Below are 17,774 nucleotides of genomic sequence, written 5' to 3' on the forward strand. Positions count from 1 at the left end.
CACAGCAGGAAACTGACACTGATAAAATCCACAGACTTCATTCAGATTTCTCCAGTTTTTCATGCACTTGTGTGTGTGTGTTGCATTTAGTTCTGTGCAGTTTGATCGCATGTACAGATTCATGTGACCACTCAGCACAGTAAGAGACAGAGCAGTTCCACCACAGGCATCCCTTGTGCTTCCCTTTTATAGATACAGCCACCCCTCCCCCCTTCCCTCTTCCTAAAACCTTGCTATCACTAACTAACCTGTTCTCCATTCCGTAGTTTTGTCATTTCAAGAATATTATATATTTGGAATCGTATGTAACCGTTTGGGTTTGGCTTTATTTACTCTGTATAATCCCCTTGAGATAAACTGAGAGCTTTTAAAAAGTGGCTTGCAATGAAAGTCTAACATCTTTCCACTGGCCACTTGGGCTTGCCCTTTAGCAAAAAAGGCAGGAATGAGCACTAACTACAAAGGCAAGAAGGTTCTTCACTCGAATGTGAAGTAGAATACCTCAGTACTCATTTTAATCTTCGGAGACTCAGAGGAGAAGTTGGGAATTCCTTTTCTGCCTTCCTTCCTTCCTTTTTTTTTTTAGATTTTATTTATTTATTTGACAGAGAGAACTCACAAGCAAGGGGGGGGAGCAGAATTCCTTTTCTGATCAGCCTGTTCATCTCTTGGTAGAAGACAGTCCTATTTCTTTTCAAGGGCACGGTCCACCTCCATACGTGTCTATTTTACTTCCAAAGACCATTTCAGTTAATTCCATCTTCCATTCTCCCTGTTTTCTTCCTCCTTTTTCATCCTGACAAGTTGAAAACAAATTGTTGTGTGAATTAAATTCTAGACGAGATTTGTCTAAATTGTTATAATCTGACAAATAGAGATGGCAATTTGACTAAAAACTTTTTTTTTTTAAACCTGAAATTACATGCGTAGAAGAGTTCCTGTCATTTCCATTGGCCTTACAGGAAATGATTAAGGTTGCTACCTCACTAGGAGTCTTGTTTGGATTTGTTTTGCCTCAAAAGTAACTATGAAATGTATCATTCATTTGAATGATCTGAACACCATCCTTTGGGAATTTTATTACATAATAGGAGCTCCATCTCATATCAAGTCATTTGGAGTCCTGATTAAGTTTTATTTTTAGACAAGTTATGTACAGGTAGTGCATCACATTTTAAGCTGTAAATAAGAGTTGTTTTTTAATCCATTGTCAGTGTGTCAAGAATTCTAGTACCCCACAAGCAAAAGTTCTTTTAAGGTATTTTATAGATTGACTTAGCATGGCTTCAAAGAAGTAAAAAGATCTTTCATTAATAAATATTTAAATACATGGAACATAATCTTTTAAAGGAAACTAGCTCCCATTTATAGGAATTGCCATACATTTACTGAGAGGAGCTATAATTGACATTATTATTTATCCGAATAAGCTTGAGAAACTTCTTACTATGATATAGGAATAAATAACTGCTGACCAACCTGTGTATCCAGATGTTTATCTGGGTGATTGCTTTCAAGATTTTTTCTAAAGAAGACGTGGAAATGTAGTGTTTTCCTCCTTTGGTGTTACAGCCCTAAGATACACTTGCCTATATACTGGGGCAGATGTTGCTTCCAGTCTAGGAGCAAGGTTGTCACACAGAGATAGACATAGGAACAAGTCCAGACTCATCCATTAATCTTCCATATCAATAACCCAGTCTTTAGCTTCATTTGAAAATTAGGTACAATCAGAATTAATTTTACCTTTGAAAATGCCTTACTAAATGGTAGCATTTATATAAACTGTGGCATGTTACTGACAGGATCCAGGGCCTGACAAATTAAGCACTGAGGTATTTACATGTTGGAACTATCCACATGTCCATATGACTACCAAAAAATGATTATTTAACCATTCCCATTCTTCTTTTTTTTAATGATTTATTTTATTTATTATTTTTAGAGAGGGGGGAGAGGGAGAGAGAGAATCTCAGGCGGAGTCCCCCTTGAGCAAGGAGCCCGATGCCAGGCTCTGTCTCACCACCCTGAGATCATGACCGGAGCCGAAGTTGAGAGTCAGACCCTTTGACCAACTGAGCCACCTAGGTGCCCCCCATTCCCATTCTGCATACCACACTGCCAGTTGATAAAATGCCCAGAATGCTGAAGCCTTCATTTGAATCTTAGTGCTGACCTTTCCAGTCTACATTTCCACTTATATACTGAAACTAAAGAAACTGAAATATTAGTCCATCAGCAAATATTGAGCACCTACTATATACCGGCTCCTGTACCAGGCACCAGAAGTGTTTCAGGCATCGTTTTACTTTACTCAGCAACTTAAGTTTGTGGGTTTATTGCTGTTATTCTTAATTTGGGACATAAACTTCCTTCTCGAAGCAGTCTTTAACTGTTACCAGTTTTAGATAGCTTTAAATGTAATATTTGATGATTTCTGAGATTTATGTATTTATAGACTTGGAGATTTCATATTTTCTTTTTTCCTACCCAGAGGGTTGATTAGGTTCTCAGTAGATTTTGAAATCTTACCTTGCATCTCATTCTGACTTTATAGCCCAGAGCTCTACCGTGAGTTACAAACCTTAATGTCTTCTGGGGCCAGGCAGGTATCAGAAGTGTATGAAGCAGGCTAGTGTGAATAAGTAGGGATCGGTAGGGTCTGTGTCAAACTTAAAAGTTTGTGTCCCCCTGTAAACATGAAAAAAAAAAATGTTTTTAAACCTGTCCAACACAGCCAGAAGCCAAGTTTCCAACATTCTGAAAATTCAGATGCACATAAATTCTTTAGACCATTGATTTTGAAATGCAAAAGTGAAATATCCATTTGCTGGTGACAGTGATATATATTAGTTTTAAAATAAGAAATGCTGGGAACTTTGCTCCATGAACCCATTTATGGTGTGAGGGTGTGTTTATTATTTAGTTTAATATATTGTGGACACCTTTGCATGTCAAATCATATAGATCTATACCTCCTGTTGTTTAATAACTACAGATTTCCATAGTAAGGGTATACCGTCATATATTTTTCCATTTCCATATTGATGGATAGTAGGGAAAATCTGAAGTACGCCTTGGCATTGTCTTTGCAGATTTGAAGAATTAAGTCTCCCCCCTTTTCCTTTTGTTTTAAATATTATAATTTGAATGAAAACCCAATAGAAATTAATTTTAAACTTAAAAGATGATTCTGAGAAAAAGATTCATATCATTTACATGACTCTTAGGAATCTCAATTTTAATTATATTTTTTTTCTCATGAAACAAGCACATGTGGCTGAACCATTATGAGGGGCATAATTTCTTGGGCATTAATGACTAAAGGACCCTTATACAATAATATGAAGCCATTAAAGGATTCCATATAAATTCAAAGTATATAGTATGTATTTATCAATATTCACATACAAAGAGACAGCTATAAATAGTGGTGTATATCTGAGAACTAAAATTCATATTGTAGAGATACTGCATTCCTTGCTTTAAGAATCACTCATTACTTATTTGTTATAGGAAATAGTGGTGCTTTCTTAAAATTTAATCATTCTTACAAAATTACTTGAATTTTGTTCAGATGGAACTTAAGTTTCTGGATTGTATTACTTATTTACAGCAGTAGGATTTTATCAGATCTCTTCCCGTATAACACTCTTTGGTCTAATTTCAGATCTCATTCTGGTTAAGAAAGGCAGCAAGAAATTCTTACTGGACATGCAGAAAGAGTGTTTCACCTGGAGTATAGATTTCTTTTTCTTTTATCTTCTAAAAAGCTTTTTATGGAAATATAATGCACATACAGTTAGAATATAATTTTTAGTATGGAATCTAGTTCTCCTCCATCTAATATGGGATCCAGTCACATCCCAGTAAATGAGGAATTGTATGCTTAGCATTTTTCTAAAGGAGATATTTTATAACTTTAGGTACATTTTCAAAGTGCTGAGGCACTGGGAATGGCGTTGGCCGTGTTGGTGGTAGATAGTGAATCAGTGACCTGGTCTCTCTAAACGGTGCTGTGGTAGGCACCAATTTATTCATTTCAGACTTGGCCATCTTAAAGATGTTCTGGTATTTTTTTTGGAAGAAAAAAGTATTGGTAACTGAAGAAGAGAGCTTGGCTAACCTGGGACCAGGCACAATTCAAACTGGTACAATGACATTCTCTGTTCTTTATATATAAAGAAGCTGGGCTAGTCCCAGGACTCAGCTCTGGATTAGACCCAACTTTTGGGAAGGTCTTATTTGCTCTCTTAAGAGAGGCCCAGAAGTATAGAAAATTCCGCTTGCATTTCTGTAATTTACAGGGAAATGAGTGATGTCATGGTTTTTAAAAATAAAATCAAGTTAATTATGGATAGAGAAAAAAATTAAGAAGTGAACATTTAGAAATGTTTTACAAAAGGTATAAACAAACATATTTACTTGTAAATGTAAATTCATTGGACCTCAAAAATTTTAATTCCATTACTTACCTTAGGTTATTCACTGAGGTTGAATCTATGTCCTTTGTCACACACAGCTCCTCGTCTGCCCTCCCAAAATAAATGATCATGCATTTGGGTTTAACATAACGACTATTATCGATTCTTCCTTTAACCTTGATAAGTTCTTTCTTGTTTCTAGTTAATTTGTTTAGGTTTGAATAATTTTTGTAGGATAGAAAGTTATATATAATTTATTGTTTCCCCTTTATTTTTTCTAAGGAGCTCATCAACTAAATTTTTCTTCTGTTTAGTGATGTGACCTGTAGCGTCACCACTTTTGTTAGTTTTTCAGTGGAAAATATGTATATTAAAGTAATAGTGATAACCTATAAAGTCCAACTCTGAACATTGTTGGAGTAGTTAAATATAAAAGCATAATGAATTTTGGTTTTCCTCTGTTTGTTTATTAAGGCAAACATATCCGCCCCCCTATATATATTAAATAATGGAAATGAAGTCATATGGCAAATTCTCATTCTTTTAAAAAAAAAAGTCTTCATAAAAATTTAAATAAATAAAAACCAGAAAATGGCATTGGTAATAATTTAGAGTGTGATTGAAATGAAAAGCCTAGGAGTCATTTTTTTACTTTCAAAATTTCAAGATTTATATTAAAAGAATCCTTGTCTTCTTTCAGATAAATTTGCGCCTCATCTTGGTAAGCGGGAAAACAAAAGAGTTCCTGTTTTCTCCTAATGATTCTGCTTCTGACATTGCAAAGCATGTGTATGACAATTGGCCAATGGGTGAGTGGTGTTTTCTCTTGAGAATGAATGTTAATTCTTTATACCCTATCTTGTTTCACAAACATTTTGAAAAAGTTGTAAAGATTTAAAAGAAAAACAAATAATTGAGGCATTAGTCTTGACAGTTAAAGGGGAAGGCGCACTGTATCCAGCCCTAGATTTTGTTCTTCAGCTAACCTCTTGGCATAGGGAAGGAGCCAGTATGCAAAATCTGTCCTTGCCTTAGAACCCTTTTAATGTGAATGAAAAGTGTTTTTTGAAAGAAAAACACAAAGTAGCTAACACATGCACACAACTTTCATATCAGTAAATCTGTTTATCCCAAAACACAAAGTAAAAGGAAAGAAAAACTCTTTTTAACAAATTACAATGCATTCTCATTGGTCTATCTATAACCTATTTAAAATTGAGTTTGACACGAAGTTAATTTCTAATTCATGTCACTTCATGTGTCCTCTGAACTACAAGAGCGAGAAGGTATAAAATCCATTTATGCATTGCATTTTCAAGCTAGTAGTATCCATGACAAACAAAATTTGAGGGAGTTGGGGAACGGTATTCCTTCCTTTCTCTGATTCTTTTCCAGGTAATAAGGCTTTGTCTTGCCATCCTAAAGTGAAAATTTAGCTTGTGGTTTTTCCTTTGAACTTTCCCGAAGTCATCTTTGTCCTTTTTAGGGCATGTATTATAGTAATATGAATGTTTCAGCTGATTTAACTTAATTTTACTAGCCAAAGCAATTTGGACTTTTAAAGGACAAGACTCATTTCATCAAAGAACCCAGTGTATTCAAAATGAATCAATCAGATCAGTGTTTCTCAACCTTAAATAATATATGGAACTCCTGTAGAGGAAAAAATTCTTGTAGATTTCCTAGTGCTGACTTAAATTATTTTTATTACAGTGGTTTTTTTTTTAGAGTTGAAAACATAAAACCCAATTAAGATGCTTTATCCTTATTAACTCATACACAACCATAAAACTAAAACAGATCTAAAAAAATGCAAATGTAACTCTAAAAGCAATAATGTTCAAATTAACAACATTAGTGTCAGATGATATATTTTTGCTAAAAGCAGCTCACTGCTTGCACCATGAATGTAGTACTGTTGAGTTTGGCATCCCTGTGCTCCTGCTTGCTGTATGAGGACCCAGTTACCTGCAGATTCACCACAAAACCTTCATTCACACAGTGTACGCAGCTGTCAGTTAGCCTTCACTTTAGCACGAATGCATTGTTTATGTATTTAGTCAACCTCTGTTCTGTTCTTATTCGCCTCTTGACTATTAAAAAGTACTGCTTGGCGCCAGTACAATCATAAACTGCATATGTGGGCAATAAATCCCAAGACTGTACTTGGTTATAAGGTGATTATTTGAAATATCTAGATAATCTCTTCCAGATTATCATTAAAATGAAAACACGATTTAAAAATTCTTAAGGAGGACTTTCAGAACCTAAGAACATGGCTCTATCGTTCGTGAACTCAGGATTCATAGACATGCATTTAAGAAACACTGATTTGGACAAATACTTTCAAATGACTGGATCTTTCTTCCATTGAAAACCAAGGGACTAGTCAATGTTAGTTCCTAAATCAGGCAGGGACTAAAGCAAAAGGTTGGAGGTAAGGTAAGAAGGAATTTCAGAAAAGCTGAAGCAGACTAAACTTGGGGCTCTTAGAATATGGGATTTTCCTCATAGCCAGGTGCGACAGTAACTATCACTAGGAAAAGCATTTTTAAATACCTAATAGTGATGTTCTACTAAATATGACCTAGGAGGTTACTTTTGTGATTTTGGGAAGAGAGGGCAAAGATCGGTTTTGACACCTGTGGTATTGTAGAAAATACAAAAAAGGGCAGTTCCTTTCAAAAATTTATTTTTGGGGGGCAGCATTATAACTTGTGGGGGAAAAAAGTACTTTTACCTTCATAATTGTTTGACTTAGATATTAAAATTACTTTTAATTCCTTAAAAATCCTGATTAATAGTAACCGAAGGCAGGAGTGAAGTACAGGTGTTTGCCATAAATAGTGTCCCAAATGAATGAACCAGCCATCTACCAGCGTTGGAAATTGATTGCATCAATCCCACATTACTTATTTTCACACACAGTTTTTGAGCCCAGCATTTCCTAAGTTTGCCTCTTCTACCCAGCCATTTTAGACAATGCAGGGAATAAAAATGAATACAAATCAATTTTTATTTTATCTAAAAAATTTAAGTTAGCAATTTGGTTCTACATTTTATCTCATAATAGGTCAGCAAATGTAAATATTTGTTGGTGCTAATAATGAAAGTATAGTAAATATTAAATCAGTAGAAGAAAACACTTGGTGCAATATATTTTTGGAAAGAGTTTTCCTTGGTCTACTCTTAGGCAGTTTAGTGGAATATAGTTATTGGTGGAATAGGTCTTACCAGCTCAGAGGTCCAAAAAAATACCCACTAAATATATGTTACTAGTTGCTGAAATTCCTCCTTAAAGCATTATTCTACTGTAGGGCTCTCTCAATTTCAGATCCTCTGCGAGGGAAAGGTAGAGAGCATATTAAACCCAGTGAAGTCTGTGGAAATCACAACACTGTATGAAATAATGAAGTATGTAGCTTCAGGTTTTTGCATCTCAAAAAAAAAAATACTTAAAGATTTTTAGAATATTTTTTTTCCAGTGAATTAGACACGGTCATTTGTCTTTATATATATGGACACTTCCCTCTTGATGAGAAATAGTCTATTAAACAGTAATTTTGGGAGCAGTGAATTCAAAGTAATCCATACTAAAGTGTTAGAGGCTCAGCTGATCTTTCTTCTAGAAAAAGAGGGACCTGGGAGCACTTGTGTCAGAAGGCAACAGAGGCATGCAAGTGGGGGAGGACGGCCTGGGAAACAAAGCACCAGGGGCTAGAGAAGAAGGGACTCCGATTCATTTCTCCTGTCCCATTTCTGTTGTGCTGAGTCAGTGGGAGGCACACTTTTATCAAATTCACATTCATCATTTGAACACTCAGAAGGAAAAGTGCTCTGCTTACCTCTTTTCTGTCACTTCTCTTTAGGATATTTTAAACTCATCCTTGTATTGACAGATCCTGATAATAGGAGCTTCTTTAGGAAACAAACACATGATATAAGAATTCTTGAGAAAGATGATAATGGAATTCTCAAGTCTTTGTCACAATCAGAGCTTAAATTATTCTATCTACCAGCTAGTGAAATCACTAACCCTGTACCCTACCACAGTATCAGTGTCCTTAAATCATTATTTTAACAGAGTAGTATTCCATATTTCACTATAACATAAGTTGTACACAAAATGAAATATTCTACCCATTCTACTCACCAGTTTTTTAAATTTTCTTTATGTACTTTCCTAGCATATTTGTGTAGTACCTTCTAATATATGTTATTTTTCAGGTTTCTTCTTCTGAATATTTTGGGTAAAGTGAACTTAAAGTTGTATCTTCTGTAATGTTTATCACTTGGCTTCAGAAGACAAAGTAATAAATCAATACTATCCAAAAGTAAACATTGTTAATTTTTTTGTTATTTTAAAAATTTGTGTTCTCCAGTTTTACTGAGGTATAATTTTTTTGTTCTCTGTATCAGTATATTAAAATCTTTGTTAAACTTATTGTCTCCAGCTTCAAATATATATTTTAGCAGGTAGAAATATTAGAACATTATAATATTCTCTGTTAATTACCTGAAATAGTAATTAATTTTCAAGTGACATTTCTCTTTACCTAGGATTAGATTTTTCCCAACTCACTCATTTTAATCTTTAAACTTCAGGACTATAAACAATGCAATAATACCTTAACTCTGTCTTGAAATACACCTAACAAGGTCACTGCTTCTTTTCAGACTGGGAAGAAGAGCAGGTCAGCAGTCCAAATATTCTCCGACTTATTTATCAAGGACGATTTCTGCATGGAAATGTCACATTAGGAGGTAATAGTCACCTTTATAATGGGATTTAATGTCCGACTCATGGCAGCGGCATTCATTTGTTTGTTTCAATGCCGTTGGCTGATCTTACAAAAAAAAAGTATTATTTCAAACTCACGAATTCTGCCTATTTTGGTAACTCTACTTTTTTTACATACTACATTCTGTTAAATTTCATTTTAGCACTGTGACAAGTGTTTACTCCCTTATGAAATAAACTCTATTTCATTAGACATAGGAATCCATACCTATTATTTTGTAAATGTAATTTTATTGTACTTCTGGATAATATAAATTAGATGTAGTATTTTTAAGTTAAAGCCAGACACACAAAGTAGGCAAAGTTTATGATAATTGGTTTTGAGTTTGACTCTGTTATAATTGCCCATTGTGAAGAACAAAGGTAAATGAGTTATGTTAGAGAGACCGCGTAGTGTAGGCATTAAAAGAGCAGATTTAGAACCGGGTTATCCTAGTTGTATCCTGGCTCCACTGCTTCCTGCTATGTGATCTTGGGGAAGTTACTTAACTTTCCTCAGTGATAAAGTGGGCTAACAGTAGTGCCTACCTCCTAGGTTAAGAGGGTTACATTATATATTCAAAGCACTTAGAACAGTGCTTGGCACACACTCAACACTTCTTCGGTATCACTGCTCTTTATATGTGATTGGAGAAATGTAGCTCAATAGTGCCCCCTTATGGGCACCTTCTCTACCATCAGCAAGGGTTGTTTCGTTTTTAGTACCTGTGTTTCAAATATATTCTGATAATGAGAAATTTGTAGGCAAATGAAGTGATCTACTTTAATATTTCTGTTTAAATATACTCTGACTTTTTTCCTCTAAACCCGACAGTGAAACGATCAATATATCTGGGTGTTTGATAAAGATTGAAAAACATTCAACTATGTGGTTTTTTTGGTCACAGTTTTTCTTTTTAGTTTCCCTGTGTTCTTGAATGTGAATAATAAAGGAGACAGTACACAGGGTCATGGTAACCATCTTCAAACACTTGAATGGCTAGTGTGGAGAAGGCATAGGCTAGCTTTGCATGGCTTGAGACTTGCTCTGAGTTAGACTGAGGACCAACAGCTGGGAATCAAAAGCAGACAGATTACTATTCAATACAGGAAAGAATTATTTGAGCATGTCAAGCTGCCTAAAAAAAGAATAGACCACTGAGGGAAAAGAGCGAAACCCTTGTTACTGGTTACATACAGGCCATGGCTGGGGTTCATTTTGTGGGTGGTTAAACCTGGAGACGTGGGCATTCTTTGCCAGTCTTACAATTTTGTGGTTCCAGTAAGTTTCAGGTTTAATTTTTTTTTGTTACCAAGTTTCTTAAAACATAGCCCTGAATCCCTTTTTTTGAGTTATAACCTTTTAGTTCCATAGAATTTCAGTCTACTAAAGAAAAGGTGTGATATCAGTCTTAACTAAGGATAAAGAAGATACGCTACAAGTTTGACACTCAATACACTGCAGTTCATCCTTTCCTAAAATGTGGTGGAGACTGTGACATTCAATCAGAAATCAGCCGGGATACTTATTTTGAAATGCAGATTTCTGCATGCTGGCTAGTTGGAGGAGAGCTCTCTCTGTCTCTCTCCCTCCTTTTCTCCCTCCCTCTCTCTCTCTTTCGGTCTCTTCTTCCTTCCCTCCCCTTCCCCCTTTCTTTCCCCCCTCCCCTTTTCCCCATCTCCCAGTCTACTACTGAATTGAAATCCTGGATGATTTAATGTGAGGTTGAAAACTCCTGTTCTGGGGGCACCTGGGTGGCTCGGTCGGTAAAGCATCTACCTTCTGCTCACAGGTCATGATTCCAGGGTCCTGGGATCCAGCCGAGCATAGGGCTCCCTGCTCTGAGGGAAGTCTGCTTCTCCTCTTCTCCCTCTGCCCCTCCCCCCCAACTTGTACTCTCTCTTGCTGTTTCGCTTTCTTTCTCAAATGAATAAATAAAATCTTTAAAAGAAAAAAAGAAAACTCCTGTTCCAGATATGGTACAGAGTCATAGTAGAAAGCAGAAGCACCTCCACGGGAAAGAAAGCCTTTGAAATTCTCGTATCCTTCTTCCTTTCCCTTCTTTGGTACTGTTAGCATCTATATCTGCTATTTCCAGTTAAAGTTCAAATGGAGAAAAAAAATAGTAATCCCCATCAATCAAATTTGTAGTTTCAAATGGTAAGCCACTCAGCAGCTTTCCAGGCCTGTCCACACTTCTCTAAATGTACATCTCCGTTCACTTACCTGTTTCCTGAGCTCTGTCTTCCTTGTTTTCTCAAAAAGATGATGATGAGGAGGTAGTATTTACTGCATGTTTTCTTTGTGCCAAGCCCTGAACGAAGCGCTTTCCATGGATTGTTTCATTCAGTCAATACAGCTGTAAAGGGCAGGTGATAAAATTACTGTCTCCGTTTGGGTGGAGAAAACTGAGGCCGGGGGAGCAGGTAAATGACTCGCTCATGACTCAGCTCACATTGGCAAGTAGTGGAGATGTGATTTTCAACCCGGATCTGGCTTACTAGAGTCCAGGAGATGATAGGCGAGTGATATGCAACTCTAAGTTCAGTCAGTCTTTCCCAGTACGCTTAATGAAAAATTTTATAATATAAAGTTTTGCTTGCATTTTCATGTTAAATCGACCCTGGGAGATTATCCAAAAAAGGCCCTCCTCTTATTCCATCAGAGCACATGTATTAATGGGCCATCATACTTCATTTGAACTTGAAGAGTAGAGAGAATAGACCAAATAATGGCTGGCCGACTTTAATAAGATGGAAACTCACCTTGATTACATGAAATATGAATAATATTGGAGATATTTAAGACTCTTTTTTAATCTACATGTTAACCATCATCCTTTGGAGCAAGATTTAAAAAGTAGGTAGCAGGAGGGTCGTACTTGCTAAGTAATGGTCTTAAGCCCACCTTGAGTTTGTAGTTAGTGAAGAGAAAGTAGCTCTGGATGTTGGAACTAAATCATCTCAACTATGGAAATAACCTTATAAGTTAGTTATACTGGCTGCTTTTAATTTTATACACAGAATAACAAAGAGATTCACCATGAAACTTAATGTCTGTATTTGCTTAAGTGGTACATGGGTGCATGGTGTGTATTATGTTATTCTATGTCTGAAATATTTTATAAAAATTTTTTTATTATGAATAAGTCTTTTAAGACCTGATTAGAAAACAGTGATTATTAATAATGCCAAGATAGTGATTCTCTTAAAGTAACCTTTTAAAGAAAATTATTTTCTCATTGAATAATATAGGGTTGAGAATAAATATTTAAAATTAAGTTTGTTTGTTCTATTTCTACATTATAGCGGCCTGTTCAGTGCAGTAATTTTATTAGGTGACTGCATATATTAGATAATTAGATTCAGAAACAAATGTCTCTTAATCTAAACTTTTCCCTAATCTAGAAAAGGTATTCTCAAAAACTTCTTTTAGTTCCTTTTCTCCTCTGAAGGTTATCTCCAGTATTAATTAATTACGAATTTTCTCTTGTCCCCTTCCTTCAACAGTATGGATATTGGTGTCAGACTAATGGCTCTAGCTGGGCAGAGTAATTTCTGAGTTGTTTCTGATAATATGAACCTAATTTCATTTTGTAAGAGATGCTCTGACCGGTAGGAAGTGCAGTCTGTTGAGGAGGTCCTACAAAAAGCAATCGGTTCTTTAAATGGTTTCAGTTCTGATTAGTGACTGTAGGTCAGTATATATGTTGACAGACTATCTTCTGCTTTTCCCATAGCATTAAAACTTCCTTTTGGCAAAACAACGGTGATGCATTTGGTGGCCAGAGAGACATTGCCAGAGCCGAACTCTCAAGGTAGGCCGCACACTGCAGAGGCTTCTCACTCAAGCCATGGAGACAGGCACTCAAAAATGGTTCTGTGTCTTTGGACCTTCTGAGGGAAAGGAAGTTTTCATTGTTTATGAACAGAGCTTGTTAAGCAAATAACCAGACATCCTGGAAACAGGCTATAATTAAAACAGGCTATAATTATAATTATCGCTTTTTAATTAAAAAAATTGTGAACATTAAAAAAAACTCTTATTACGTTTGGATGCCCCCCTCCTCCCTCCCCCTGATTTGAGCATTTTTCTAAACAAGGCTTTTCTGCATTTTCTCCAGGTCAGAGGAATCGCGAAAAGACTGGGGAGAGTAATTGTTGTGTAATCCTGTAAACACTGTCTGCTATGTGTGCTGTGATGTAGTCTTTGTCTTTCATGCTGCTGGGACGGAAGAGACCCAGCATTGCTTCAGAAACCCTTAGGAATGAGTCCGCCTATAAATCCATGGAAGTGAATGATCTCATGAACACGGTCATCTTCTCTCATCAAAGTAAAAAGAACCAAGAACATTTTCCACTACGATTTTTTATTTCTAGTATCTTTGTTTATGTTGAGCAGTTTTAAAATATATTGGTTTTTGAATGCTGTCCATCTCCAGGGGCAAAGTTAACAAGTTATCTTTCCTAGCGGAAGCCATTTTGCTGCCACAGAAATTTTCATCACCAGAACTAACAAATCAAGTGTTTCAAATATAGTTTGCACTAAAAAAGATTGACGTTATTTTCTTCATCAGCAGAATGTACAACATGGCTTATGGCACCTAGAAATGCTCAGAAGTACAATATTCCACCCTGGAAAACACTCAGCAGTTAATGAAGTTAATTAGTGGGCCAACTGGAAAGGGAAAAATGGAAAAGAAACTGAAATGTTGGGTGGATTCTATCAGAGTCAGCCGTGGTGGCCGCACTGGCACAGAATACAAAACTGAGTGTGACTATTTTCACTGCAACAAATGAAAAGACAAAATGTGCCTGTTGTTTAAAGCACTCAGTGGAGAGCTGATGACACAAATTGCTTTTCCTTTCACACATGCACTCCTCAGTCACGCGGTCACCGAGTGCTTGTCCACACAGCACAAAAGGGGTGCGAGTGCGCTTCCTAGCCTTAATGGGGGAGGGTCAATTCCATTCTCGTAGACTTGCATTGCCGTGCAGAGATAATAGAAAACCTCATTTACTCATCAGTTTTATGTATTTGAAGATCAGCAAATTGAATTTTTCCATAATTATTGCTCGTCTGTAACTGTCCAGTGTCACACTCATTCATTAGAGTTCAGATGAATTCTTAAAATTAAAATAATTCTCCACAGTAACTAATTTTGTTTCTTTATGTAGTTTGCATTTGGTATTAGTGCTTGCAATTGAATTAAAATCAAAAGCTGACTTTTAAGGCATATTACATGATTAAGGATGCCATTCTTTTGTTTTGTACCAATAATTTAAAAATTGATATGCTAAAACAATTTGCACAGCACTAAAGCATGAGCTAGTTTCATCTAAACCTGTAAAAATATAAAAGATTTTATATTTTTTCACTGGGAAGAAATTCTTCCTGGATGAAATTACAAATATGTGTAGAATATATTTAATAAAAAACTTATAAAATACCTAACTATAGAACTTAAATATAGATTGGCGTGTAGTATATAGAACAATATTCCATATAAATAACTTTAGCCTTTATAAAATGAAGTTGCAGGCTGACATTATGTTCTATAAGTGTCCATGGCCCTTAAAAACATTCAGTGTAACGGTTTCAGATGGTCAGCTTTGTCTAAAGGTAATCAGGTTATTTTATTGTCAGTGCTTTGATGAAAGGCTTTATATGCAGTAGATCTACGAAAATATTGTTCATACTGATCAGAATTAAATTTGTATAGAGCAGAGTTTTAAAACGAATGTAAATAGCACTAAACATTTTCTTTCTGCAACCTGTACTTATAGATTCTTTCTGTAAACTAAAAAAAAAATATCCTAGTGCATTTCAGTGGTAATTGTAAAGGTCTTGATTAAGTCAGTTATTGTTTAAGCACCGTCTCATCCTTGTTAAAATTTGTTTTCTACTTTTATTTCTGAATCTTTAAGAAATTTGTTTAATATTCTATTGTTAATTTCAGGAGTATTCAGAGTGTATCTTTGATATTTAACCTGGTTAATTTGTGCACAGAACAACAATGGATAGCATTATGCAGTCTCTGTTATCACTAAAATGTTGTACTCGACTGTTAAATATTTATATGCTTTGTTGACTAGCTAAAATGTGAATTCTGTTAGTGTTGACTGAAGAGAAATCTGATAGTTACTTAATTGGGCAATTAAGCCATTTATGGCTCTATTCTTCTTTTGTAAAACAAACTACTGGTAATTATTTTTAATACTTATTTTAATTCTAATTACTCTTCTGTCTTTCCAAAGTTAAAGACTATCAGTTAATTATGATTGAATTTTTATGATGGTTTAAAAAATAATTCTCTAATGGTTTTCAGTATATTTTTCTGTGTTCCCATGTTATAAATTTCCCTTTTACAAGACCTCAATTTAAAGTTTGCAAAATGGATAAAACGGTTCATTAGTAGAGAAGGAATTATGTCACTTAATTACTGATAGCATTGTTGTGCAAAATGGAAAAAAAAATAGCAGTAAAATTATATACTGAAAACACCAAAAATTTAGATGCCTTAATAATATATCCATGAAAATACTCAACTATCCCTTTGAAAATAGTTCCTTGGACTGCCTGAGGTTAAAATATGATTAATCATATCCAAGGCTACTATCGAAGATCCCTCTGCCACAAATAACAGCTCACTTACCGAGAGGTAAAGGCTGCATAGATCCAATAATGTAAATAAAGCCTGAATTATGGGCCTGTGACCCTGCCCGGCGCTTGGTATCTAACTCACCTCTTTTACCTAAATTATCCTCGACTTTGTTAAGTGTTCTGGAAGAGGCAAAGCTTTTCTTCTTTATTAAAACCTCAGCATGTCTCCTTGATCTGAATTATTTGCTTTCTGTTCAAGATAGGTTGTATCTTATCCTATCATGAAAAGTAGAATATCTAACATCGCCAGTCACATTAAATGAGGTTTTCTCATAACAAACATTTATCCTTAGTTTTATGTCATCTTGACCAATGTTGCAGTAATTTCTGTTAGCTGATTGTGTAAACAATGTTTAATGTGAAAAGAAATTAAAACTTTCTTCATCTGTTGTAGAATATTTTCTTCTTTTAAACGACTTCTATTTGTAATTTTGGTGTATTTCCCTGTTCTTTGTCTCTACTGCTTTTCTCTTTTTTCCTCTTCAATTTATTTGATTACATTCTCCAGTAAAATCACACTGCGCCAGCCTTTATTCTTTCATTTTAGCCAAAATCAAAGAGAAATGACCAATCAGAATTTAGCATGCCTTCACTCCGTCCTTATGGGCATTGTCACAGGCATGTCTTCAGTTTTTTTCCATTACCATTTTGTAATAGAGTCACTCGTTAGCTGAACAGAAAACGGCGGGGGGTGGAGGGCTTGAGAGAGGAGTATATAACCTAGAATTTTGGCCGAAACAGAACTGCAGGCCGCTGGCTGCTGTCTAAGCAAGGTCTCCTGGCCTGGGGTCAGTGGGCTTCTTGGCTGTGGCAGCAGGGGACCACTATGACCCCCGCCCCCTACCCCAGCCTCCTGGTGCGCTTTCTTCCCAAGACTATAACACACGTGAAGCTTTTTTACAGACTTGGTGGGAGGGGCTTGGCTTCCAGAGTTCACCAGCAAAATTAAGTGAGGAACATGTAATAGTCAAGTTCAAACCAGCACTAGAATATGAAAACCTTTCACTTATTTGATGGTCTTTGACAATGCTGTCAAATGTTCATCCTTTAATATTATTTTGTATGTTCTGCCCGTTTTTCAAAATCACAACTTTGAAGAAATACAGCGTAGGGGCGCTTGGGTGGCTCAGCTGGTTAAGCGGCTGCCTTTGGCTCAGGTCATGATTAGGATCCTGTTCGACCTGCTTCTCTCTCTGCACCCTCCCCCCCAAAGCTCGCTTGCGCTCTCTCTGTCTGAAATAAATAAAATCTTAAAAAAATAAATAAATACAGCGTAGACCTAGGAAATCAGCAGTGGAGAAAAGGGAATGTCAGTCTCTCCTATGATCGAACCAATGAGAGGTAAACACACACATACGTTTCTTAAAATGTCTTTGATTTGTTTTTGAGTTGTGAGAATCTATCTGCGTTTAAAGTACGGTTATTGTGTGTTCAGACATTCATTATCTGATTTTTATTGTTTACACTTCTTGAGCCATATTTTGGTGTGAAAGAAGTCTTCAGTGTGTTAAGAGAAACTATTCAAATAACACGAGGGGACGGAATCCGGAGGGGACGAATGACTGACCATAAGTGGTCCTGGAACCTTAAGGTTCCAACTGGTGCTGCTTTGAGACTGTCCAGACATTCCATGTAACAATACAGTTGGGGGGATTACTCAGTTTCTGTTGTCTGTCCGATAAGATAATTTCCCCAGCAATCTGGAGCCTGGCTCAGGCCCCCGTCCTTATCTCTGTGTCCTCTGGGGACATCACTTAATGACTTCCACTGATTTGCCATGTTCCCCTCGTGTTTCTCGGAAGCACTTTTTAAACTCTGATCATTTTAACAGTCCATTTTGACTGCTACTCAGTCCTCAGATTTCAGAATACCATGAGGATATCTGGACTTTGGAGTCAGGCCTGGC

General features: G+C 36.0%; 1 protein-coding gene across 1 annotated transcript in view; it reads left to right on the forward strand.

The window, feature by feature from the left end:
* The window catches only part of UBL3 (ubiquitin like 3), a 68,507-nt gene extending 52,248 nt beyond the window's left edge, over window positions 1-16,259 (forward strand). The window contains exons 2-5 of the mRNA XM_026493074.4: window positions 5,125-5,233; window positions 9,102-9,188; window positions 12,945-13,022; window positions 13,329-16,259. Coding sequence (XP_026348859.1) covers window positions 5,125-5,233; window positions 9,102-9,188; window positions 12,945-13,022; window positions 13,329-13,381 — 327 coding nt within the window. The 3' untranslated portion in view covers window positions 13,382-16,259. The remainder of the gene's footprint in view (window positions 1-5,124; window positions 5,234-9,101; window positions 9,189-12,944; window positions 13,023-13,328) is intronic.
* The last annotated feature ends 1,515 nt before the right edge of the window (window positions 16,260-17,774 follow it).

Source organism: Ursus arctos, unplaced genomic scaffold (assembly GCF_023065955.2).
Source record: "Ursus arctos isolate Adak ecotype North America unplaced genomic scaffold, UrsArc2.0 scaffold_10, whole genome shotgun sequence".
NCBI lineage: Eukaryota > Metazoa > Chordata > Mammalia > Carnivora > Ursidae > Ursus > Ursus arctos.